The 26,197-nt window shown below is 39.7% G+C and overlaps 1 protein-coding gene across 3 annotated transcripts in view; it reads left to right on the plus strand.

Annotated features, from left to right (window-relative positions):
* LOC115011123 (thymocyte selection-associated high mobility group box protein TOX-like) overlaps nucleotides 1-26,197 on the plus strand; it is a 72,544-nt gene that overhangs the window by 37,476 nt on the left and 8,871 nt on the right. For all 3 annotated transcript variants that reach the window (XM_029436097.1, XM_029436098.1, XM_029436099.1), the window contains one exon: nucleotides 10,635-10,892. In XM_029436097.1, the coding sequence (XP_029291957.1) occupies nucleotides 10,635-10,892 (258 nt within the window). The remainder of the gene's footprint in view (nucleotides 1-10,634; nucleotides 10,893-26,197) is intronic.

Raw genomic sequence — 26,197 nt, forward strand, 5'->3', positions numbered from 1 at the left:
GGATAATCTACAAACCTTGCTTTAAACTGTTTCTACTTGAGCTACATTGTACAAAAGCGGGTATTTCTTTATAATTTGTATGAACTGACCCTTAAAATAATCTAATTATAACATTAAACCTAAAACCATCTGTAAACCCTCAAACAGCCCTTTGAAGATGTGACGACCAGCCAAAAATGTCCTCACTTTCCAAGAATGTGCTTACTTCCAGGGTGTAAAAGTTAAATTGGTCCATGCAAAGATTAACGAACAAGAACATATGTATGTGCACATAAACACACACATATATATGCCCATAAACCTACACACACACTCTCATAAACTCTCGCACACGTATACACACACACCGTCATCCTATAGCCATAAGGTTGTCTTTCCTTTGATGTTGGGATTGACTGACTATAATGAGGGGTCGAGTGGGAGCTTTAGCAGCTTATTGTCTACTTATAGCACACATCACAGACTATGAGGTCCATCGTTGTTAGCCACGTTTCCTTGTCTGCCCTAATTATGTCACTTTCCGTGCATACGAACGGGTGTGTGCTAATTGGGATAAATGTCCAGCTTTGTAGTTTCTCTGCAGCAGCGGTCATGTGTCAATCATCTGCACCCACTCTAGGTTTGCAGTGTTGTGTCAACAAATACCTTCTTAGTGGATAAGGCAATTTGTGCTTTTCAAAACGTGCCAGTTGCAGTTGAAGCTCTGTCAGCACCGTCAAATAGAAGCTTACTCACCAGTTCTGAGTAGCCTTTTCCAACACACAGTTCACATACAGCAGATTTCATTTAATATTTGGAAGAAGTAGGATGAGCGTCCACGCTCTTTAATTAAAGGTTGCATAGTTGCAGCCTCACATGCAAATAACTGATTGGTTAGCACTGATCTTGAAATCTAGTCACAACCTTTTAACACGCTTGACAACATCAACACCCTTAAACCACATTTATTGTTAGAGCTTACATTCCAATTGTCTTGTGCATACGTCCTTGTAATTTAGCAAGTCCTCTGGTGTTGGGATCTTGACCAGAATTAATAAATTCTGTGGATTTCAACAGTACCTGAGTACAAGCCATGCTTTTGAGTCAGAAGGGGTTAACTTATAAATATATTCAAAGCCACCACATCCAAGGAATGTCGGCAATTTCTTTATGTGTCATACAAAATTCATAAATCTGACTGCTCGCTGTGCATGTGAGTCAATAATTTCTTAATTGATGCTTAATTGTATGCATTAGCTGTGCGGTGGTTTGTCACATACAGCTTGCTTTTGAAGTTAAATCAGACACATGCGAGGCTCAGATATGGAATCATTTTCTGCATCCATTTGAAATGGTGATTACTGTGTAATAAATATTCTGAATACATGCCTACATTCTGGTGCATATATATATATATATAATTATTTTTTTGTATGTGTGTCACTTTTTTAAGATTAGCTGTGTTTGTAAGAGAACAAGATGCTAAGATGCAAGGTAGTAGCATCTCCACTATTTCTCTTGTGTTTATTCAGTGCAAACAGAACTGCAGGAAGACATTTTTTCTTTGGTTCTGTGGAAAAACCTCAGAGATACAGTACACGATGGTCAAACATATTGTGAAAGAAGGAGCCTGTATTCATTAATGCAAGTTTTAACACTGCGTTGAGATACCCATCCCAGCCTTTACATGATGTGTGCCTGTGAAAAAGGTGCATGTAGCCAGAACAGAGACTCCTTTGTTTGCATGTCTGGGGTCTTCCACAGCGTACGCACTGAGGTAGCAGTTTGACACAGCCAGGAGATTGCATTACACATAACATCTCTGGGCTTTTAAAAAGAGAAAACCGCTAATCAGAAACAGCTTTAAAGGGGCCGTTTACTGTATGCTTGGACACAATCTGTCCATTCAAACAAGATGTTTTCAAGGCTTTGAATACTCTATGGTTTCTTTACAAGATATGCGTACGAGCTGCACATATGGAGCTCCCAGACGTTTTGATGGTCTTGATGTTTTCCATTTGGTTCATCTGTTGAGGTTTCATCCTATATGCAAAAGTGTGGGCGTGTTATTTTGCTAATCAGCGAGCGTTGTTTATATCTTCCCACACATAAAGCTACTAAGGGGATTGTTTGTTGAAATAAAGATTATTAAACATATCGCCATTATCCTGATTGACTGAGAATGTTCTTGTGAGCCATACAGAGTTGTAATAGAGTTGTTTTAGTTAGGCTTAATAAAATAACAGCTCTTCAACATCAGCATTTTTCTTCCAAAAACGTGAAAAGAATGCACCAGAAATGGTTATTGCAGACAAGTCAGTCACTGAGGGCAACGTAAACCCTCCCTCCCTAACAGAAACTGGCTTACTTGAACAGGATTTCAGGCTGAATATTAATGTGAAAATGGCAATTCACTCTGATTATCAGGCTATCAAACACATGCATACCAAATAATGCTGAATGCAGAGTATATTTTTGCAGCACTAGCTGCATGAGAATTATCACAGCCAAAACAAAATGGCTGCCTCCAACCCCGCCCACACATGTTGTAAGGACAATTAGTGACATATCAGGCCTCATCTGTTTGAGCGATTGTGCAGACTTGTACTTCCATGTATATTTCTGTGTGATTTGGCTTCTCCTCACCCTATAATCAGTCTGTGGAAACATGTCCACATGTATATACGTATGTGCATACGATAAAAGGGTAGATTTAAAGAAATAGCTGGTTAGGGATGAAGTTTGAAAGAGAAAGCAAGACACACAAATTACTCTCCCTCTTTCTATCTTGTGTTGTACTTGTTGCATTGTGTTCCTGTACAGGAGAGGAAACTCAGGGACCACTGGTCTTTGGAGATGCAGCAGGTTTCAGCCTGTTTGTCCCTCTGTGTTTTCTGTTTCGAGGTGTCTTGCTGAGCCGTGCGTCTCTATCGATTTGGCCGGCTGCAAGAGAACAGCGGCTGATAATCGAGATTAGAATAGAGACCTCATTTATTGGATACAGGCGCTCTATCTCTCTTTCTCCTCGTATTTCTCTTTCGGTCTGTTTTATTTTTGTTTATCTCCTTTTCTGGATTTTCACCCACCCGACTCCTTTCACCTGAAAAAGTATGGCTCTCCCGAACATCTACTTCATACATACAATACTTACCTCATTTACGACGTTCAATTCACATCAACTCAGTTCAATGAAGCTTTATTGGCAATATGTTTTGATCAAAAAGATATTTCCAAAGCATCCGTTTTTTTCAATTTCATTGCAGTGTTTGCTGTACTACCAGAAACTAACCCTAACCCTAACCCACATTCACAAGAAGTAACTTTCTTCAAATCAAAAAAAGAAGAATTTTAGCCCAAATTAATCTAGAGCCAGCAGCTGGTTAGCTTAGCTTAGCATAAAGATTTGAAAGAGGGAAAGAGCTAGCCTCGCTCTGTCCTAAGGTCAAATCTGCGTACTACTTGACACATCTTGTTGCTAAGCTAACCAGCTGCTGGTTGTAGCTTTATGTTTAGCATACATATATAAAGCTGGTCAAAAAGGCTGGCTATTTAAAATCAGAAAGAGAAAGAAGGATAACACACAGTTGACATAATGATGTTTTGTCAATAAACGATTAATAAAAATCCAGATGTTGTTTGACCTGTATATCCCCCCAACCTCACCCCCTCTCCTTACTCTCTCCCTCTCGCTCTCTGAGGCAGAGGCACCTCGGTACACCCTGGCACCGCACACCCAATGTGGGCGATGCTGATGTGAAAAGGCACCGTTACTTAACACAGTGACTCACAGTGCACCATTATACCCCCACCACCACAACTGCAACTCTCTCCTCACTTCACAACACCCCCCTCCTTTACTTTAGTGAATGTGTTTCTCTTTCTATCCTCGATCCCTTGCATCCTTTCCCTGCAAGAAAAGTTCAGGGGACATTTTAAGACAAAGGATGAAAAATGAAAATTGAGGGTCTGAAAACGCCAACACACATCTCACTCCCTCTTTGAGGCCGTACGGAGCCGCTGGCAAGGTCGCAAGAATGAAGTAGAGATACATATTGTACGGTGTGTATTTAAATTTCAAGAGAGCGTTCAATTTCAGTAGCATGGATTCAGGCTGAAAACTGTTTTCAGCTCTAAACCAGAACTGTGGGCATAGATATCTGAAGACAATGCTGGAGGGACATCAGAGGAACATCACCACAACATACACGCCCATGCTAGGAGGGACTGTAAGTTGCAGTTGTAACCAGGGATCGGTTCTTTATGTAGGTCAGTCCATGTCAGCCAATAAGTCCAATTACCATCAGCCTCTGAAATTGAACATGCTATGACCTCTGCTCTGCTTTCATGGAGCTGAAATGGATGGAAATCCTTACTTTGCAGCAGAGTAAGGATGTTATAAAAAAACATTATTGAGAATAGAGAGGTATAAGTGAGTAAACAGCAGGATGAAATGTTCAACGTGAGGGATTCATGATAATGTGAGATGTCAACATTTCCCTTGTTTGAAGAATTTAAACAGAATCATCTTTCACGACGTCTGTTGATGTCTGAGGTTTTAAAGAACATCAAAACGACCCACTGTCCCACTGTCTTTTTTGGCGTACTCCCTCGATCCCTCCACAAATGTATACCCCGCAGAAAAGCAGCACCCTCCCACCAAAAAAAGAAATAGCAACTTATCATCGGCGAGAGTGCACTCAATGATTCATACACTCTTTTAGGAGAACTTGAAACCTCTATTTCTGTCCCAGCCTCTCTCTGTATTTGCTGCACAGTGGAGCAGATGGATTTAGTGGGACTAAGTAGTTTGATATTTCTATTGGTTTTTCTGCATGTATTTTCACTCTCTCTTTCCCTCTCTCCCAGTGATCTTTCTCATCATATGGAGACCAAGGTCATGGCTGATTGAAATATAATAGAAGTGTAGACATCTGGCCTAATACTGTGGGAAGTTAAATCTATTTTAATGGCCCCTGCCGCAGTGGATTCTCTCTGATGCACTCTTGCGCTTCACTGACAGTAAATCACAATGTTCTCTTATTACCCTGACTGGAATGAGGGCATAGAGAAAGAACAATGAGGGATCCACATCATTTGTTTTCACCCCTCCCTTGCTTTTTCCTCTCCTCTCCGCTCCCCCTCTCCTCCCCTCTCCACTCCGTTTGCGACTCATAAAGCAAGAGGCTTAAAGAGAGTGACATCATGAAAATAAAAATAAAGGGGATTATGGGCGAGCTATTGTGCCATATGTGATTACTGGGGCTTCCATGTTCCCTTGGGGGGGATGAGTGACTACGAGACAACATATTTTATTTATTTATATGATTCTCTCTAATGAATAAGAATAAGAAATGTGTCTGAGACCACAGTATTACCCTTCTTTCCAAATAAAACCAAAAAGAAAAAAAACGCAGCCTTTGGCCCAAACATTAAAGAATTTTCAATTTCTCTCTGTTCCGGTAAAAAGATCTGAGATATTTTTCACCCTTCATCTTTGATCTGTTAACTGTGAGGTTTTAAAAAAGATAAAAAATTGAATTGACATAAATGTGCGGCACCTGACCCTTTTTCCACACCTTTTAAAAATACTTCTTTTGCGGCCGTGATTTTCGAGTTCATGTACAATCCAGCATAGGTCCACCCACATCTGCAATGGAGAGTCAGGTCCTTTTTACCCGCCTAAATGAGATCTATTTTGATGTGACATTTGAGAGAATTACCAGTGCATAGGGGGGCATAGAAGAGGTTAGCTCACTGCTTTGCCATTGGTTGAAGCACACCACAGCCCACCTTTAGTAACGGACGCTGCGAATGACCCTGAGCTACAGTCGTGGTGAAACCCCCCGCCTTGCACACTTCACTTATCCTAGTTCTGTCTTGCTGTCAGTCAGCCCGGTGGGTCTGCTATTCCATTCTCCTCCTATTGTACTATTCTCTCTGCTTCCCTTCATACATCACCCAAATGGAGTTCCTTGTCGTTTCAAAGCCAGGTCAGATAGCCTTTGTGGACCCTGCAGACTGTCACTGTAATGGTCACTTGTGCAGCACACCTCAGCAATGTCCAACACGCCAATGATGAGTTTGATTTCTGCCCTTTTTCAGCTCCGCAAGGTTGAACTTTGAAGGTGAATTTTGAAATTCCCCATAAGATGTTTTAAAGATTTACTGTTGCCATCCGTCTATCTGGAATACATAGAGTGGACGTGCAGACCTTTATGTATGCATGGCCAGCTGTTGTTTGTCGACAAAATCATGCTGCTCTGTCATTTTCTTCCACAAAGTAGCATATGGTTGGTTGACTTTCCATAGGACACTGTCTACTCTTTTAAAGTTAGACGGCTTTATGGTGCAAAAAGAGTTTGTTTTTTTCGAATTAGTTATTTTTTTCAAACAGTATCAGTGTTTCATAAAAACTTTGAGTGTGTCAGTCCCTTGAAGCTGTAATAACTAAGTCCATCAAAGACAGGCAGCTCTTGTCTTTGGACAATTTGCCCCCCCATCAGCCATGACAGGCTCTCTGGTGTACTGTGCAACATTTTCATTCTGCTCTCTTTGACGAACACATCATTGTTCCCAGGTGAGCTGTCTTCCACTAAACACCTCATAGGCCACGAATGACTCCATTACCAAGCTAATGACTTCATCTCATCTTCCCAGCCATTTGTGTCAAGAAAACTTCAAGCTGAGCTGATTAATTTGTTTCCACTTAAGATAACTTAATTACTTAAGATAACTTGACAAGGTGGAGCTGTTTGGTTGTAGACACTTTTCAACCTACAAGCTTATGTGTCAAGGTGACATTTCAACTGTTACTGTAGCTTTGCCTGTAACTGTAACAGTTGCTACAGCATGTACCTCAATCTAACATGCCGTGAGTATGTTAACATGAGGGCTGGATGATAATTCAATATGATCATTTATATCATATCGTGATGAAATCAAATATCGAGATATTGTGTTACACATGTACCTCGTCTAAATTGTAAGTGCATACTAATTCAAATTACATGTAAACATTTTCAGTCTATAGCGGAAATTAAATGAGAAAATAAAATGTTGGTCATCTCGCCCAGCACTTGTATATGCTGCACCTGTAACCCGACCCAACAGTGTTGTCACTGTTCTGCTTCTACATCACTGCAGCGAGGTAAGAAGTGAAACCGCTGGAAGTTAGCAAGAGCAAGATATGTAGCTGCTGTTGTTCTTTAAAGCAAACAGATGTACAAATACATTGCTCCAATACAGTGCAGTAGATTTATAAATAAAATCTGTCCAAGCATCGGTGCCAACATTAAACACTTCATTTGTAAATTGATGAGAAACGTCACATTCATCAAATGAAATAGTATAATAATGGTTACCTGCTACTTACTTAATGTTGCAGCCGTTCAAAGCTATAAAAAATATTCTTATTCTATGCAGCATTAATTAAGCATCGGAGAAAGTTATGAAGGACCGATTGTCATTAGTTTCATTGAGCTTCTGACGCCTCAGTGGTTTAGTAATTTAACACTGCAAATGAAAATAATGTGTATCTAATGCTCAAAGCAAACAGTAGTATAGTATATACTGTATATATAGATTCTTCCTACATCCAGTTTTAAACGTACTGGTTTACTTAGTGTAAAACATCAGAAGTCATGTATGTTTTGTCAGTCTGGATCTTCCAAAGATATAAAACTCAACACTGTTCCCTTGGGGTGAATCATTTCCTTTTTTTATTTTTTCAAAGAACCAGGGTCTGCTTTATGTATGATGATAGTCAATATGCCTCGGAGCAACATCTCACATCTATAAACTATGTTAAAGCAATATGGTGTTTTGATGTCGAATCACAACCAATGTACAAAAGAAGCTTGGCGCTATCGCGTTGAAGTTACAGAAAGAAAATAAGGAAAGAATTGATTTGTGGATTCTTCAAAGTAACGTCCTTGTCCAGGAAAATGACAGATTTGCTTAAATTTCACCTATGGAGGGGAGAGGGGGGGTCAGGTGAAGGTTAGAGAGAACGCTGAATCAACATTTGGCGTTTCTTTCTGACCCCTCTCTCTTTTATCCACTCTCCTCCATGTCCTGAAAGACAGTATATTTATGAATTATTTATCTATGTTTGAAAATATTAAACTTGCTATGTCCTTGTCCCGTGTCTTATCTTCAAGGGCATCACAAGAAGCTGTAAAGAAAATAAAAATTCACCAATGGGATGGAAGGCACAGTCGTAAAATAGCCTCTGACAGCATTTAAATGTTGGTACATAAGTCAACGTGTTAAATTACTCATTCCTGCCCAACAAGCCTCTCCATCTTTCATTTCCTCTTTGCAGCGATTACATAGGGTTGAACCCCCAGTTGAGCTTCCTAGCTAGAGTTCCTCTCCATTTTGTATTGTGACCCTTTATAGAGAAGCAGTGCCTATCCTACATGTGCATATGTAAATGAGCTGTAAGCAGTTCAACCAAAGACTAGTGTTCGCTTCTCATATTGCTCAATATTAAGAGTTTCCAGAGTCCTGCAAAGGTAAACCTTTCCGGGAAAACGAGCTGCATTAGTCGTTCGTTTAAATGCTCACAATCCTGACCCGTAGGTGTTCATGTGAATTACAACATTTCCTCTAACCATGACAATGATCGTCCCTCAACCTTAACCAAGTTGCTTATTTTCTAAGCCTAACCTAATCTTCACCACGGTGCTGGAAGATGAGATAAGCCATATGAATCATTTTTGTAATGGTGTGTCAGATCAGAAAACGCTCCTGTTGTTTTCAAAGCCAATTGAAAACCACATTTGTTTAGACTGGAGGACAACATTTCAATTTTCTAATTAATCTTCCCAATTATTTTATTAATCCCTCAGGTTTTAAAATTGTAATAAACAAAACAACTCTATCACCATTTCTCTGAGTCCAAGGTGACATCTTCAAACATTTAGTTTAGTTAAAAATCATAAAGATATTCAGTTTATTGTACATACAATACATGACGAAGAAAAGCATCAAATACTCACATGTGAGAAGCTGGAACCAGATAATTTACTACACAAGCACAAAACAGGGAGATTTGTTTGTATGTGTTTATTGAATTAAACCTAGCGCATGCACTTGTTAACAATAATAACAAACGACAACAAGAATAAACGTTAGACAACGAAGACACATTTGCAAAACCTTTATCGTGGGAAAAGGAACTGTCGGTGATAATATTTCTAAGCAAGCGGCAAGAGTGAGTGTTATGGGAAGAGAAAACAGCACATCACCCCCTGATAGTAAACATACTCCCTTTTATTATTATTATTTTCTCCCTAATGATAGTGCACATTATGAGACTTTTATCCTATCTTCAAGCACCAGTTCTGCTAGTAGGGACATTGTCGCTGTGCCTCGACGTTTCTTGCCATTTGTTTGCTAAAAGTATTTGTTTTCAAGATGAATTGCTGCACTGGCAGGCGAGATGACAGCCTACACGAAGATGATATTGAATTGATTTCTGAAATGTTGCAGAACGGACTAGTTGATGTGTACCACGAGACATGAATAATAAAAATTCTATTAAAAAGCTCTTGAATGGCTGACACTGGAATATTATTTGTGATGATTAATTTTCTTCAGTCATTATAAAGGGGAGTTGGCATCAGATTGCCTCTGACAAAATTGCTTTTCATTCCCTGGTGAATACCCTCAGTATGCTTTTTGAGAGCACAAAACCATATTTCTCAGCGTAATATTATGTCAAGATAGGCCCTGGAAAAGACAAGCACAGGCTCCGCTCATGTATCACCTTATTAGTACCCGTGTGTTGGACATACTGGATACATTTCATAATGAGGAATGCGAGGTATGTTCAGTTTTTCTGTTTCTAAAAATATGATTGGCGTTATAATTATGAGATTATAAAATAGCCACTAAGTAAGTGTCAATGGTGTTTTTCCACATAATTAATTAGATTAACTGTAATTTAAAGGCGTGCAGGCAGACAGTTTGTTGCTTTAAAGCTGTCAAGATTTCTGAAGCAAATTATTCTGTACAGCAGCTGTTGTTGTCTAACTCTAATTAATTTGCTGTGTATGTTTGTGTTGAATTAATTCTTTACACTTTTGTAAGCGCAACAATTTGCATTTCTAATTATTTTTATTTCCAGCAAAACAGCCTGAATTGACTGCTGCAGTTCAGTGTCTGCTGCAAACACAAATCTGAACAAACAAAGTGCAACAGGTGCCTTTAAAAGCCAATTATGAAGCTTTTTAATTACTCCTTTGTTAGCAGTTTCTCTCCTCCATTGTAACTGAACTTTAGTTTGTCATTAAAATGTTGTATAACAGTTCGGTTGTCTGGTGGGCATATTTCTCTCAAAGATTCAAGTGTCGAAACTAGCACCCTGTTTTTTTTATGCCGTACCTAAATGTGTCCTGTTGAGTTCATATGGATGTTCCTTTGTGCGCTTCCTCTCACGTTCCAAAGATATGCAAATGACTGTATGGTTTATAGACTCTAATGTGCCCAAACATATGAGAGTCTATCCGTGACCTGTCCTGGCATTTTCCTTTTTTTAATTACTATATGTTGGGAACAAAATATCCTCTTGCAACTCTGTTGTAAAAATAAGTAAATGAGTAATTACAGTTTCATCCTCTTCTAAAAAAATATTCTCTTTGCCTTTCCAGAGCTACTCCAGTCAGGGCAGAGGCAGCAGTGGTGGAGGAGGTGCAGGGGATGAAGACTACGAGATCCCCCCCATCACACCCCCCAACCACGCCGACCCTTCTCTGCTGCACCTCATGGAGCACGAGTCAGGTTACCCCTTCCACTCCCTGCCTCACAATGGCCTGCTCAACACCTACTCCTACCCTGAGCTGCCCGCCCTCATGATGTCCAACATGCTGGGTCAGGACACCCACCTCCTCTCAGGGCCTATGCACTCGGTAAGTACACCTTTTTTTTTTTTTCCGTCTCTCCTCTTTTAGCTGCGGCCCTTTGTGATCGTGCAAGTCAAGCGCTGTGGTGGGCTATTAGTCTCCGTGGTTAGGGGGCTGGAAGTCAGCCAGCAAGTCAGCGCAGAGAACATTTTCTCTGAAGGTTTCTCATGTTTGTGTCGTGGAAAGTTCAGTCTTTTCAAAAATGTTTTCAAAAGTTATTGATCTTATGATACTCCATTGAAGCTATATAAAAATATATAAACCTGTATAAACAGCAATGAAACAGTAAAATGACAAATTCTTCTGCGTGCTGCTCTCAATAGTCTCCGATTCTTTTTTTCAGAATAGCAAAGCGTTCTTCTATTAGAGTGATAATTAGCCCGGTTAGAGACCAAGGAAGCTGAGTCAGTGCAGCTTGAGCGAGGCCAGAGTCTTCACATGCAACATTAATAACTACAGAGAGCTGCTGCTTCCTTAACAACCAGGCATTTGCAGCACAGCGCCTTTAATATCTATTCAGCTTCAAATCTCAAAGATTTTCATTGCCTCAAAGTGATAAACTCGGCGCTGCACATTTTCGGCAAAGCAAAAAAAGGAACAGGGAGGGACGGAGGGGGCTGGCAGGTTCTGAACAGAAAGTCTTGACGAGGAGAAGGGGATATCCCTTGTCAGCGGATTTTTCTTTTCAAAAGGATACTGAGGACCCCCACTCCCCCCTCCAGTAAATGGACTTTTTTCTTGTGTTAAACATGCTTCAGACTGAACATGTAAACACCCCTGGCGAACACATTCAAATGCTTTAATCATAGGATCGAACTGGATGAATTATAGATGACCTGTGTGGTGAATTATTCAGCGTTATATACTTTCATCTGACGTAAATATTACTTTTTTCTCTCTGCCCTCCATCATGAATATTTATGCTTTAATGTGAGCATCCGTGGCATTTATCCTCCGTTAATCAGGTCTTATGTGATTTTCACAATCAAACTGCGCAAGTTGCAAGCTCCATTTTTTCTTTCTGTGGGTGGTAGCTAAGGCCTCCATTAAAGCCAGTCTTCAGGATTAGGTCACAATCCGTCGGCTGCTGTGCTGAGTATGCTCACTGCAGGAGAAAGATGTTGACTGGAATATTTTCAGTCGATCTGCTTTTTAGTGTCGATGGCTGGTTTGACAAAAACCTTTACAATAATTTGGATGAGTTGATTTTAGAGGCTAACGACATATAAACTGGATGCATGTATGTTGTATTGACGTGTACAGTTTGTATTAATGTGATGTCAATGCACCAGCATATGTAACAAAGCAGCCCTTTTTGGCCAATAGTATTAGAAGGAAAGCGAGAGGGAGTGTCTGCTTCTTAAACAGCTTTTGTTTCACCTTTGCAATTATTTATTTTCAAATAGCCCTTCAGGGTAATGTTCCATTTTCTTATTTCACACCCCCTTTTCTCATAAATGAACCGTCATTGCAATAAATCACCGCACAAACAGAGACTTGAACACACTGTGAAAGGTCCAGAGATTTATGTAACACATTCATGTTTCCCACTTCCACATTTTAGTACTACTCTAGCAGAGCCTGGCTAATAATAGCCGCTATTAATATTTCTTGTTGCCTAGCAACCCCAGCAAGTAATAGCTTACTCTGGAAAAATAGATGACCGATAAGGAAGAAGGAGGAGGGGGTCGGTGGGGGCTGGAGGGGGGGGATTCAATTCATTTATTATCTCCTAGGACAAGAGGAGCTTATTTCTGAGGCTGCGGAATAGGAAAGTAGGCTGTATATTGAGAAATATTCTAAAGCAATTGAAGATGACGTTATTTTCATTTTGGTTCCATTAGGGATGTTTCATTTGATGTTTCCCCAACAAAGTCAATTAACTATAATTTCATACTGATAAAGGTATAATAAGAAAGATTGAATTTATGCCCGCTGAATGCTTAATGAATAATCAGGGCGGATGGAAATAGGCTCTCGGTGTAACCGGGGTCAGAAATGAAGAGCCTTTACCTTTGTTGTATCGCATTAACAAGAGCCTTTCAGTAAACACATCAAATTGGAGGATATAGCTGGAAAACCAAAACGCTAATCGTTCGACAGTCTTCTTTCACTGTTGCTGAAGAAGCAAATAAAAAGTCAACAGCGTTACCTTAAGGATACACTCCTCTTCAATAAAAGCTATCCTTCAGAGCACATATAAACCTCCTACAAGTACAAGCTCAGCTGGAGCAACAGATACGCTTCATCTCAAGGGATGTTGTTGCTGGTTTTTGTACAACATTTAGCCGGAGGCTAAAGCTCTGTAAACTTCTCTCTGCTTTGGGATTCTCTTTCTCAGCGCACATCGATCCTACAGCAAACACAGTTAAATCATTACAGCGGTGAGAGCAGGAGATTGACCATCATTTTCATGCTGCATACTGTACCTACACGGTTTTGCATCAGTTCGTCCTGGTAACTTTTAAGTCTGTAATTTCTGCTCATTTAGAGCTCACTATAAAATAATCTGATTATTTCTGGCATGCAGAACAGCATATGTCTCTGCAAGAGCTCGGGTTTTTTCCAACTAAATTTATTCTGTCTGACAACCTCCTCTTTTCCATCTAATTATGACTCCACAGGCAGCAGAAATATTAGCAGGTGAATCAAAAAGATGTGTAGCAGATGATAATACAGGTGTCAAAGTCTAAGGCAAATTTCAGAGCTTGAACATTTGATGTACATGGAGGTTTGGTTTTTCTATTTTTATTTTCAAATGGCAGAACCAACACTTTGTTCAGGTGTAGGGTTTTATCCTTTCTGCTGCACTGACATGTTGTTCATAATAGTCTCAACTGCCAGTTTTGAACCATTTCTCACACTTGAAATTACACCATTTACAAGACTCCAACAAGCGAAAGGATCAACATCGGCGTTATAAAAGAAAGAGCTGTCAATCAGAAATGCTTACATTCTCTTAACTCCTCCCCTCTACGCTGACCTACTCCATCAGCTAAAGGAAGAAATGGCCAAGTCTTGGATGACTGGACTGCGAAATGTAACTTGCCTTCGTGTGAATGCTCATCGTGCAGGGAGAATCCCTGTCCCTGTCTCACCCTTAGCTGTCAGCGTTTCTGCCACCCTGTCGCTCAGGGAAGAGGTGGCACCCAGGGGTCTCATGTTCAACAAGCCCCCTGATCGTTCAGGTCTGGCTGAGGCTACAGCCAAGGGGAGTTGCAAGCAAGATATAGCGCTTTGAAAAAATAAAGGAGGAGGGACACTCACCAGCAGACGGTAATGAGGGGTTGTGGAGGATTTGCAGAACGGCCCCAACAAGGAGCCTTGAGGGGCGCCGGCGCATTTAAATATTGAAACGGAGCACAAGCCCCTGTCTCATTAACGGTGTAATGAGGCTGGTTCGGGAGGAGGAAAGCCCCTGCTGTCAAAAAAGCAGCTGCCAGTTTTACAAGTTAATGTCACACACTCAGTCAGACGACTCCTGATGGAAAGTTTGTTCCGTTTTGTTCAACATGTGGTGCTATATTAATGTTTTTGGCTCGAGGTGTGATGCGTGACAGGCCATCGGCGGTACATTTCTCACTTTCCACTGTGTTGAGACGGTGACAAGCTAGTGTTGATATCATGGATAATTTGTCAGTTGAAGATACGGCTTTGGTAATTTATTTTTAAGGCTGCATTAACAAATGTTTGATTGGTTGTTGGGATTTTTATTGATGTTTTCTTGTCCCCTTGAGGGCAGAAAAACTCCACAGCAAGATGGCACAACATGTTATCGATTTATAAATGTATCGATTTTAAACTTTAGTAATCAATTAGACTCATGCTGGTGGACACCTGATGGAAATATGTGTAATAGCAACTCTCTTTTGAGCAGTTTCGACCCTTGAGGAAAATATATACGTATATATATATATATATATATATATACGTATATATATATATATATATACGTATATATATATATATATATATATATATATATATATACTTTTATATATCTGGGTCTTTGGCTGCTAGAATTGTTACTTCCCTGGGTAGTTGCTAACTTTGTTTGTTTGCTGTTGGTGCTCAGCTCGTACAATACATTCGGGGTTGTCAGAGCTGTTTTTTCTGAAAGCTACCGCTGCTGGAAACAGGTTTACAGCAGGTTTGGCTGTACTGAACAATACATTATCAGGATGTGAACCAAAACAATTAGATAAAAGAGGCTGAAAAGCTACAGTCAGGTGATAAATCATCGTGAGTGACCCCTTTACGTCATGTTGTTCATTAATAATATTGAAAATATAGATTAGTGGAGCTTTAACTTTGAAAAATCAAACTCCCCTCAACCTAGCTTATTAAAAATTATGACGCGGAAATACTGAGTTCATTGATCTGTGCAATACAGCGTAGTACAGTGTGTTTGTACTGTGTGTGTGTTTGCCTTTATTTCCAGGATCAGTCTTCAGTCACTGATTGCTGCAAGGTTATGTGAGCTTGACTTCATTTAATCTGTGAAAGGAAATTCTTTTTGCATCACTTGGTATCTAGGACATAGACTGCGGGGAGAAAGGCCATAACTATTTTAATGCAGCAACATAAAAACGATATTGACATCTGTGTTTATTGACAGCGCAGGGAGAGTTACATAGACACACTATCAAGCCATTAAAAAGATCCGATTAAGCCTGAAAGATCTTAGACAAGTCAAATATATTATATATATAGAAATGAAAATGCACTGAAAGCAAATGGGTGAATATAAAGAAAGTGATCGCAGTGAAATCCAGCGGCCTACTATCGAATCAGAAGAACTACCTTAAAATAAACTTTATCTAAAAGAAAGAAATGTCACTGAAAATTGCAGTTTGACTTGACTTCACATGCTCCGTGCAGCTGGATTACTTGTGTTTTTTTTAAATTGAAACAGCAATCTTTTTTTCCAGTGTAGGTTTTTAGACATATCTCATATGACCCGCTTGCTCTGCTGCCTTTCACTGGGATAGATATGACATCTCGGTGACGTTCCCAGATAAATCACTTTTTGTAACAGTAGAAATGTTTTCTGTTGTGGCTTTTCATTTCACGAAAAGACAGATGCCCTTCAGTGCGACACTCCACAACAGGGGTGAACAATGTGTCTTGTAGTTGTCAAGAGAAATGACAGCGAGATAATTGGTAGGGCACTCCCGTTTCATTTAAACCGAAACAAATAGGCTTCCAAAGAGAATTGTGCTTTAAAAAAGTAAAGCTTTGTTTTGCGCATCTTATTATGCAGGCTTCGGAGTAAAGTAATGAAGAGGAGTATTAACAGATTGAGCATTAAAAACAAATGCACATTCATTGCAGTTCATGAATATTCATGGTCCTAATTCAAATAACCTTAGGCGACTGTTACGACTAATGAATATTTAAAACAGCTTGGTCACAGAGATTTGAACATTGCATTACAGCTGACTTTCTGGGATCATCTTGTACAAGGGTAAACAATTAGGAATGGCAAAAACAGATTTCAGTGGTGATCAAAATACATCTGGAAAACAATATCTCATGTTGTCACATTAGTTGTGGGACATTGACGCTCCAAAGGAGACCGTGATGACATGCGAGAGGACAATGAGGGGAAGAGTTGGCAATAATCACAACTTTTGGTTTATTGAATCATTAAGTCAGTCAACGGAATATTAATCAACAATTATTTTAATGCATCTAAATCATTTATCAAGAATTGTTTTTAAATACTAGCTATTAGTTAAGCTTCGAAAATGTAAGAATTTTGATTTTCCTCTGTTTTATATGATTTTGAATTGAAGACCTTTAACATTTAAACAGCTGGGTCGTCAAAACAGGCAATTTGAAATGATAACTTTTGGAAACTGTGATGAGCGTCTGTCACTATCTTCCGACATTTTGTAGAGCACAATATTAATTGATTCATTTAAACAATAAAGAAAGTGATCTTAAGTTGCAGCCCTAATCAAATTTGGTCTAATTTAATATGTCAAAAAAAAATTCCCGTCCTCAAACCTTTTGAACTACTCAGTCAGGAAGGCTAGAACAGCAGGAGAGGAAAGGGAAGGCAGCCACAGCACAGCGCCAAACAGAGCGGGACTCACCCTCGGAGGGACCTGGGGGGTGACTAGACATGTTTACATTTACCACGCTGGTTTTGAAATAAGTCCAACACCCTTAAACGCTGCAAGAAGGAAATTCCCGTACTGCCCACTTAAAAGGGGGCCTCGGCTGCTTCCTTTGAGGGATCAGCGTGGCGACTCGTCCTCCTCACCACCACCACCGCAACGCTAATTAGGCCCACCACAAAGCCAGCCTGTGGGGATAATGTCCCATTATTAGAGTCATTTGTTTCAATTAACCGCTCTGTGATTCTACAATAGCACGGCACAAAGAAGCCATTACTCTCGCCCAAGGAACTACTGAGGTTTGGGACAAGAGTGTTTGTAAGAAGGTTACGGATACCTGCTCCTGCCAGCGGAGGTGCTGCCTGACTCCACATGCTGCGTTGTCACTGATGAGTTGCTTCAGCACTGAGGAGGAGCAAAAAGGTTTTTGGAATTGGGATGTTTTGTTGTGTGCACTTCACTGTGAACTGATTGAAAGTTAGTACAAGGGATCGTTGACTTAGGCTACAGGCCGTTCCCTTTAACATGCCCTGACCGTTGTGGTGTGCTGAATTACTATTCTGCTACTGTATACTTACTCTTTATGGCATCGCTAGGCCTTTTCAGACCGCAATGAGGGCACTTCCTGTGCTTTCTGCATGAGACTCTCTTTTTCTTCTCCTCATGCATTTCTCTTATAACTCTAAAGTCCTTGTCGTAGATTTGATGATTTTAACTAATCTATTTTCATCACATCAATGGGTAAAGACAACAGATTGCTTTGACAACATTTACCCCCCTCCTCTCTCCGAGACTTGCGGAATGACAATTAATCTAGAGCCTTTATGGCCACCAACAAGCGACCCTTGATAATAGCAGTTTGTACTGTTTGTGCACTAGCGTACTGCTTTCTGTTGGTCACAGCTGGAGGCTGAGAGAGCCGACTGGTTGCAGGTTGCATAAGGCATGAGTATGAGAGAGATTATGACTGTGATTTGTTGCCTGATGTAAGAGGAATAACATCAGGAAATATCGTTTGTATAAATGGCCTTGATGTCAGTTCTTTAGTGATTCTTCAAGCAGCAAAAAACATTGTGTCGACAAAAATTAACTTATTTTTTAAAACACCACTCTTCCCTGATCATTTGCATATTGTTTTTAGCAGCTGCGGGCTTCACTGTAAACTACCTCAATGTTTTTGGACACTTAACAGCAGTGGTACAAAGACGCTTATCAACTCCAAATGCTCCTGAATACAATATTGCAGAGCACTTTTAGGTCCTTTCAATACTAGATAATGGAAACTTCGATTGTTACCAAGAGGTTGCTGCCCTGTGATGCCTCTGTTGCCAGGCTCTCTCATTGGCTTTCTCCCCCCGCTGCGCAGATGTTTACAAAGAGACATCACCAGCTCACATTAAAGGGTTCAAGTTGTCCCCTCGGGCTGTTGCTATGGAAATAACCCTGCTATGGTCGCTCATTCATGTTTGATTAATTGTTTTTTCCTCTCTGTGCTGTTGCCTCTACAAAGAGCTCATCATGGGAACATTTCATCTTGAAAACAAACAATAGAGAAAGATGAATATGTCCAAATCTGTAATATTTGGACTTTGAGATATTCTCTTATTTTGCTTTGTGTACATTTTGCGGATGTTCCGTGGTGATAAAAGTCTTAGAAATGGTGTAAGTGTTGTATTAATGTTAATAAAGCATTGCCTGTGAAGCAATACGATCATAAAATATTTTTATTTCATTTCCCAGACTTACCTGGACTGAAGATAAACATTTTGCCTTCCCCCCTCCTAAATTGCACTGTGTAGTGCTGAGCTACAGCAACCTACTGGGGCCAATTAGGATGCCAGCAGAGCCAGGAAGTGCATAGCAGATGCTTTTGCCACTATTTATTAAAATCCAATCTGCGGGGGCCCCTCCAACAGCTCGTTAAACTACTGTTAATCTAATTAGCTCTCACTTGCCACTGTTTTCACCACATTACCAAATACAAGGGCCTCAACTTTGCAATTTAGGCTGATTAAGTAGGTCCAGTGCTGTTAGGCAGAGCTTGTAGGGAGGAGCTCCTCAGAGCTGTCAGTCATTTTCCAGAGTCAAATAAATCATGCTGCTTAGTTCAGCAACGGCTTTGGGCTGGAGTTAGAATTAAGATGTCTGCTATAGGAATATTGGTTGGAATCAAATCCACATTGCCTGCTCAGTAGTGCAAGCCCACATGTTTAAAAACACTAATGAAATACTCCACATCATAAAAACCTTGTATATTTGTAATGGCATGATACCAGAACTGGATACAAATTCCATAATGGGCTCTTTATGGATGAGGTCTATAAGATTCCCACTGACGTCCTTTCATGTCGTTGAGATCACGATCATGAATCTGCACTTCCGGTTCATTATTGTTTGGTCCGGGCTGTATTTTTATTTGATGAGTGCTGCTCTCTGGACAAGTGCCTGGTTCTACTCAGAGATCTGTGCGGCGGCTTTGACATGCAGTCCTGCTCATTGCTTACAGATGGGCAGTCTGACATGGAGCTGTAATCGCTTCCAGATGAGTCGGGCACGGTATATATTTTAAGACATATTTTAATCCATCAAGCCTTCATGGTGAACTAGATGATGGGAATACACAAAAGCAAGACTAACACAGGGGGGAATTGAGAAAATAATTGACAGGTTGTATAAAACATGGAAAAGAAGTTTAGGTTGACAAAGTTTAGGTTGACTATCACACAATGTGTAATATTCAAACTATTTTAACAAGCAACGTGTATTTTGGATTCCATCCATGACGTCTACACGCAGTCTTAGTTTAGAGAGAAGTTGAATCATTCAGATCTCAAACAGCTTTGTTTACATTCTCATCTTGCCTGCCAACATTTTGTAGGGCCGCAATCTTGACAGCATTACATACAGGGGCACTTTGAAATGTGAGGTGAAACCGATCTCTAAATAACAACGAGAAGCCTCTCATAAAAAAACAAAATGTAAGCCCATATGATCCCCTACCCTAATTATGGAAACTTAACAAAGACTTGCTTACTCTTTCTCAAAACCCACTGCAGCATTTTTCTCCGCCTCCAAAATCATCAGATCATACAGTCAAGTTGAGACCTGCTGTAATGCATTTCAAATACATGATGTTAGAAAAACTTTGGATAGTATTCATCAAGTATCATACCTTTCTGTAACTGCCGGCATCCAAAGGCTGCAGCTAACAACTGGGTGGATGATTCAGTTGACACACACGCTTTTACATTTTTAAAGCTGCTGACTTTGGATGAAAGACATGTGCCACAATAACTTTGTGCTCTGATGTTTTTGTTGCACTACACAACCTTCAGGAAACCACTTTTTCTTAAAGGCTGCGAGTTATAGCTGCTGGTGAAAATTGCAGAAAAATTATATATGGCATCTTGAAATTACATTATTCTCACTGCTGCTTCTCTAACCATGGCCATTTATCTATTTATAAACCCACAAAGGCTTAGAGTCTGTAACAGCTGCACTAAGCCGTGCTTCTCTCCAGTATGCTGGTGCGGAGAGGTCCGTGCTCGTACTGTCGAAGAGATTTATTCCACTGTATCACATATACATTTTTTACAATTGTAAAATAAATCACTCTCAATAAAAAGAGATTGAATGTTGGACTTAGATTCATCAGGTGGACAATTTAAATCTGTAGGTTGCCGAATGTTGATGTTTTTAAAAGGAATAATGGAAAATGTATAATTCTGTAATTGTCACTCGTGACCACATGTGTCGCTGTTTAGCATACGTTACATACGTTGTGTCCGAAAACAATCCCTCACCTGTATAATAAACCCCTCAGCTGTTTGCTCTATAGTGAGCTGGAGTTTGAGATATGGCATGAATCGTTATCTTGATTCATCTCTGACAGGTGTAGTGTCTGATGACTGTCATTTTCACATCACTGCATTGTAGGTTTGTATGCACAAAGTAGTGTAGATACGGTGGCCATGTCTTTTCTTTCCATTGTGGGTAAATCTGAGACCATTTTATAGACCATACATTTCATAGACAAATATAATACATATATAATAATATATATATAGGCTATAATAAAGGATTGCTTTCTGACACTGCTATTTACTTTAACCAAAGCCGAATTATCATTTTTACATAGAAAATATACTGCATGTCATAAGCTTCTTTCATGCCTCTTAAAAAGGAAACTTTAAAAAGTTCAACATTTATGCACCTCAATACTGAGGAGATCCATGTTAAACGTGGTCTCATTATTGAAAAAGTCCCCGAGTTAAAACTACTTTTACTTTTTCCAAGTCGGTCCTTGTTCAAAGATTACTTCACTATCCTGATTGATGTTCTTGAACTGCTATTTTTTTCATTTTTAAAGAGCTTCTTCTGTATCACAGTCGTTCTTTGGCTCATTCTTCAGGCCAGTGCAAAAACTAGCTTGTAAGAAAGGGTTTGTCGTGTGTTCTCTGTTGATGCTTGCACACTAACTAACTGTACAACCTACTGAAAGCAAGTGCTTGTGTGAATATTCCCATTTTACAGTTGTTTGGCTTGAAATCCACAGAAGTGTAATAGACTTGTGGAAGTGGATGGCATTCAGATTTGATTTAGTGTTGTGCTCTGCATCGTGCATTGGTGTAATGACCATCACTGTAAAGAGAAAGTGTATCTGTGCATCACCTCTGAGTACTTCCTGTTTGTTTTTATGGCCTTTTGAAATCAATACGCCATGCAGCACTCTCCACTTTGCTGCTCAGTATACATGATGATGATGATGCATATATTCAGGACGCTGTGATTGGACAAACAATTTTATACTCTCCCATACTATTACCTGATTTTATCGTCTAATTTTCATGTCTCTTAAACTCTTGTCGGTCTCTGCGTCTGCACCCGTCCTTCTTTTTGTTATCAACCCTCTTCTCTCTACATCAACCCACCTCCCCTCCTTTCATCTGCGCCTTACATCAACGAGCGAGGGGTTCTTGGTGGGATAAAACGCGAACAGTGCGAGAGCGGCAGCGAGCGGAGCGAGAGCAAGAGAGAGAGAAAGGGAGAGAGCGAGAGGAGAGAGAGGCGAGAGAGGAGAGAGAAAGAAAAGTAGAGTACGAGAGCGGAGAGCTCTCCGAGATTATTCCATCCCTCCTATCTCTCTTTCTCTCTCTCTCCTCTCTCTCTCTCTCTCTCTCATCTCTCTTTAACTAGTCTCTCTCTGTCTATATCTCCCTTTCTCTCCCTCGTCTCTCTCTCATCTCTCTCTCTCTCTCTCTCTTCCCTCTCTCTCTCTGTCTCTCTGTCTCTCTCGCTCTCTCTCTCCTCTCTCTCGCTCTCTCTCCTCTTCTCTCTCTCTATCTCTCTATCTCTCTCTCTCTCTGTCTCTCTGTCTCTCTCTGCTGTTTTGATAGTGACGCAGTTATCAGGCTGTCAATTCTAATCTTGTCTTGCCAGTGCAGTGCTGTCCATTCAGAATTACAGCTACCCCCTCCTCCCTATCTGTCTCCCCACATCCACCCCCACCCCTCAGACAACAGAAATGCTGATGGGATGAGCAAGCTAAGGCTGACATTATAGTTCAGTCTTTTGCTAAAAAACCTGTGTACAAAATATATTTATAATGTACTGCTCTGTACTGGATGGTCCTACCTAGCAATGTGCTCTGTCTCTACATTGTGGTCTTTAAAATATAGCTGAACTGAACTTGTTTTTGAGCATCAGTGAAGTATGTCCTCTTGTGTGGAGAAAAGCAGCAAAAACTAAAGAGAAAATTATATTTTATAAATATATATTATATATTCGAAAACTTCCATGTGCCGAAAGCTGACATCAAAATATTTTGCTCACATTCACAATCCTGTTTACTTTGATTAGAAATGTGCAACATTTAACATTTGACTAAGTGTGGCTTGAAAAACACTTTTAAAAAAAAATGTATTTCCCCTTTTGCACATAGGTTATATTTCCATCTAAATAGACACTTCTATTTTTTTGTGACCTTTATTCTATGAGATGGATTAGCCTGATAATGCGGTTTGGGTTGCAAGCTGCAGTTAAAGTAGAGCAAGAGAAGAAGAAGAAGAAGAAGAAGAAGAAGAAGAAGAAGAAGAAGAAGAAGAAGAAGAAGAAGAAGAAGAAGAAGAAGAAGAAGAAGAAGAAGAAGAAGAAGAAGAAAAGAAGAAGAAGAAGAAGAAGAAAATGACCTGAAGCAGAACTCTGCACATGTTCACTGCAGTGTAAGTTACTAAAATGAAATGTTGCCTGCTCCTCAGTGACTTGTAAACTGAAGATAAAAAATAAATTGTGATTTGGGGCTAAATAAATAAACTGACTGCAGTAGTGACTCCTATGATTGGGACAACTTCATGCCGCGATTGGTTCAGGTGAGAAAATACCTATAACCATAATAACTTGCACATGTCATCAAGTCTGTTATTCGGAGCGTATTCATTCATGTATGTTTCCTATTACTGTGGATATCTGGCCAAAGGTAGACAAAATTACATCATGTAAAACGTGGATATCTCCAGCACAACTAGAGCGATTCAGGAGATAAATGTCCAACAGTATAAAATATGAATATTAAATGCCAGGATCCAGTGTCAGCACATCAGAATCAAAGGGTTACTCTACAGACTATACAAACCATTTTGCATGAGCAGTCACACAGGAAGAAATCCATCGTCGAAGAAGACCAGATACCAATCTCTCCTCTGACAGTATCAGAAAATAGACCAGAATGCAATGCAGCCACAAGATGGTGCGTTATGAATAAGGGATGTGACTCTTTCCTTTTTTCTCAACTCGCATCAACAGCTGTCGTAATCATTACTGTTCTCTGCACCTGCGGTGAATATTAGCTTGATATTGTTTAGACACTCAACAAATAACCACCATGTATCCACTAAACTTTAGTGGTTATTTGTTTATCCATCAGCAATAATTTGTAAAATCACTGCGATGAATATGTTTGTGATTAAGAGACAGCGGAAGAAACAAAAGTTACCACTGCATCAAATACTTGAGTAAGAAATATATTCTGGTCGTGTAAAATCCAAAGAGCCACTGCTAAAAATGCCCTCCTACAAACAAACTAAATATTAATCTTGAGAAATTTCAGATAAGATTTCTTAAAACTATCTTAAATATTGCTGTAAAACATGATTTGACCAGAAAATTAGTTAAAAAGAAAACTTGATATAAAACTAAAGCAGAAATTCAAGATAAAGGATCTCGAAGCAAGATTAGTTGTCTTTTAAGTGTGACAGATGTTGTAATTATTACTCTTTCTCACTATATATGTGTGTATATATATATATATATATATATAAATAAAAATATATTACATCGTAATATACCCTACATTGGCCTGCTTCTTGAAGACGTTTGGGATTTGAGTGCGACAGTCAGGCAGCTTACTTTTCACTCTTGTTTTAAATCAGCTCTAGCCCAAAAATAGATGTTATATTTTAGTGAAATCAAGACAATATTCTCTTAGGTTATTTTTAATTGTCCTTTTTTGCAGTGAAGTTCCGACCCATTTGGGTTTTGTTTGTTTTCTACAGATCTTCTGGGAAATGTAGGAAACCCCTGACAGCAGTAAATGTTGATTAGATAGTTTGAGAGAAATTAAAAGCAGATTGAAAATCCCAGGTTGATTATGTACTAACGGAGGATCTAAGGGTGGGTTTGTCCTGTAACACTGTTGTACTGTAGTGAGTTTGGCTTTATTGTACTCTTTTTAGAGGTACTGTATGCTGAGCCATGTGTATTCTTTTTTTTAGCCTTACAGTTTCTTGATATTTCAGGTGGCCTCCTATAAATTCACATGAAATAACATGAATTTTGTACAATAGGAGAGGAAAATGAATAAAGAACTGAAATAATATGCCCCTTGTTCCCCTGGTTGATTGTAGCTGTGAGCTGTTATGTGCCATCTCTCTTTCCTCTGTATGAGTACATGTGAATTTTGCTGCAGATTATTTAGCCTTCTTTTTTCTATTTTGTCATTCCATTAGCTCTACCTTTATTTTATTCTATTTTCACTTCAAAGGCTTGAGTGGAACAGATGTCGTTTCAAATGCCTGTCTTCTGCCTCATTGCCTAAAAGTGAGGGATGATTATTTTTTAATGAAACCAGGCGTACTCACAAAAAAATGAATATTACCTGTAAGCTGTGAAATAGACAAGCAAGACGTTCGCATCACCCTGAATGAGAACATCCATTCATTTCCGCACAGCACAAAAGCCATTTTGAAGTTTTTCTTTAGTTGCCAAATGTGCTCCTGGACCTTGAATTTTGATTAGTTAATTTCATGCTGTGTGGAATACAGTGTGTTGTTTGGCTGCAAATGCTTTGAAAATCGCATTGTTTCACAAAGGCAGTCATTTCCAATTGACAGTTAAATGGAAAAACATGGCTGTTGCTTAATCCCATGATAAGTATGCATTAGATGGATGTGAACGTCTTTAAATGTCCTCAAGTTGCTGTTTGATACTCACACAGGGACAAATCTTTTTCATGGTTTGTTCTCCCCCCTGCTGAGTTTTAACACTGAAACCCAGGATCAGTGGAATATGAAAGAACGTTCAAAGCTGTTAAAATTTCTAAAATGCAGCCTGATGAAATAGGAACTTGGCTTTGGAGATCAGCTGCCTTTGCCAAAAACAAAGGAGTTCACTCTCATTTCACTCAAAGCAACATTTGACTAACTCTCCATAACCCCTCACCCGTAAATAGTGCACATAAACATCCTTCATTTGACATAATACCAATGAATATCATTATATATTCAGTATGTCATTATATCTTCTATTATATGGATGGAAATTGGATTGTTTTTCCTGCCTTTATAGCAACCAAGAAATCAGGTTAACTGATGTTCCACTGATACTAATGACAACATCAAGCCGTCACTTCTTCCTCGCCATCCTCCCTCAGCTGCACCTCTTCTCTCTCTTTCTCCTTATCTTCCTCTCTCTCACTCCCCACTCCCTTCCTCTCCCTCCTTCTCCCGTGCTTGATGTGTTTTCTCCTCAGCAAAGAAGGCAATTTCCATATAGAATCGCAACCAGGATCAGGTGACCTGGATTTGACTCCCCGTCAAAGCCCTGCACGGGGAAAAAAAATGTATTCATGTGTATTGGATCGAGTACATCACACAGATGAGAGCAGTTTTTGCCTCCTGAAAATGTAGTGAG

This window comes from Cottoperca gobio, chromosome 7, assembly GCF_900634415.1.
Source record: "Cottoperca gobio chromosome 7, fCotGob3.1, whole genome shotgun sequence".
Taxonomy (NCBI): domain Eukaryota; kingdom Metazoa; phylum Chordata; class Actinopteri; order Perciformes; family Bovichtidae; genus Cottoperca; species Cottoperca gobio.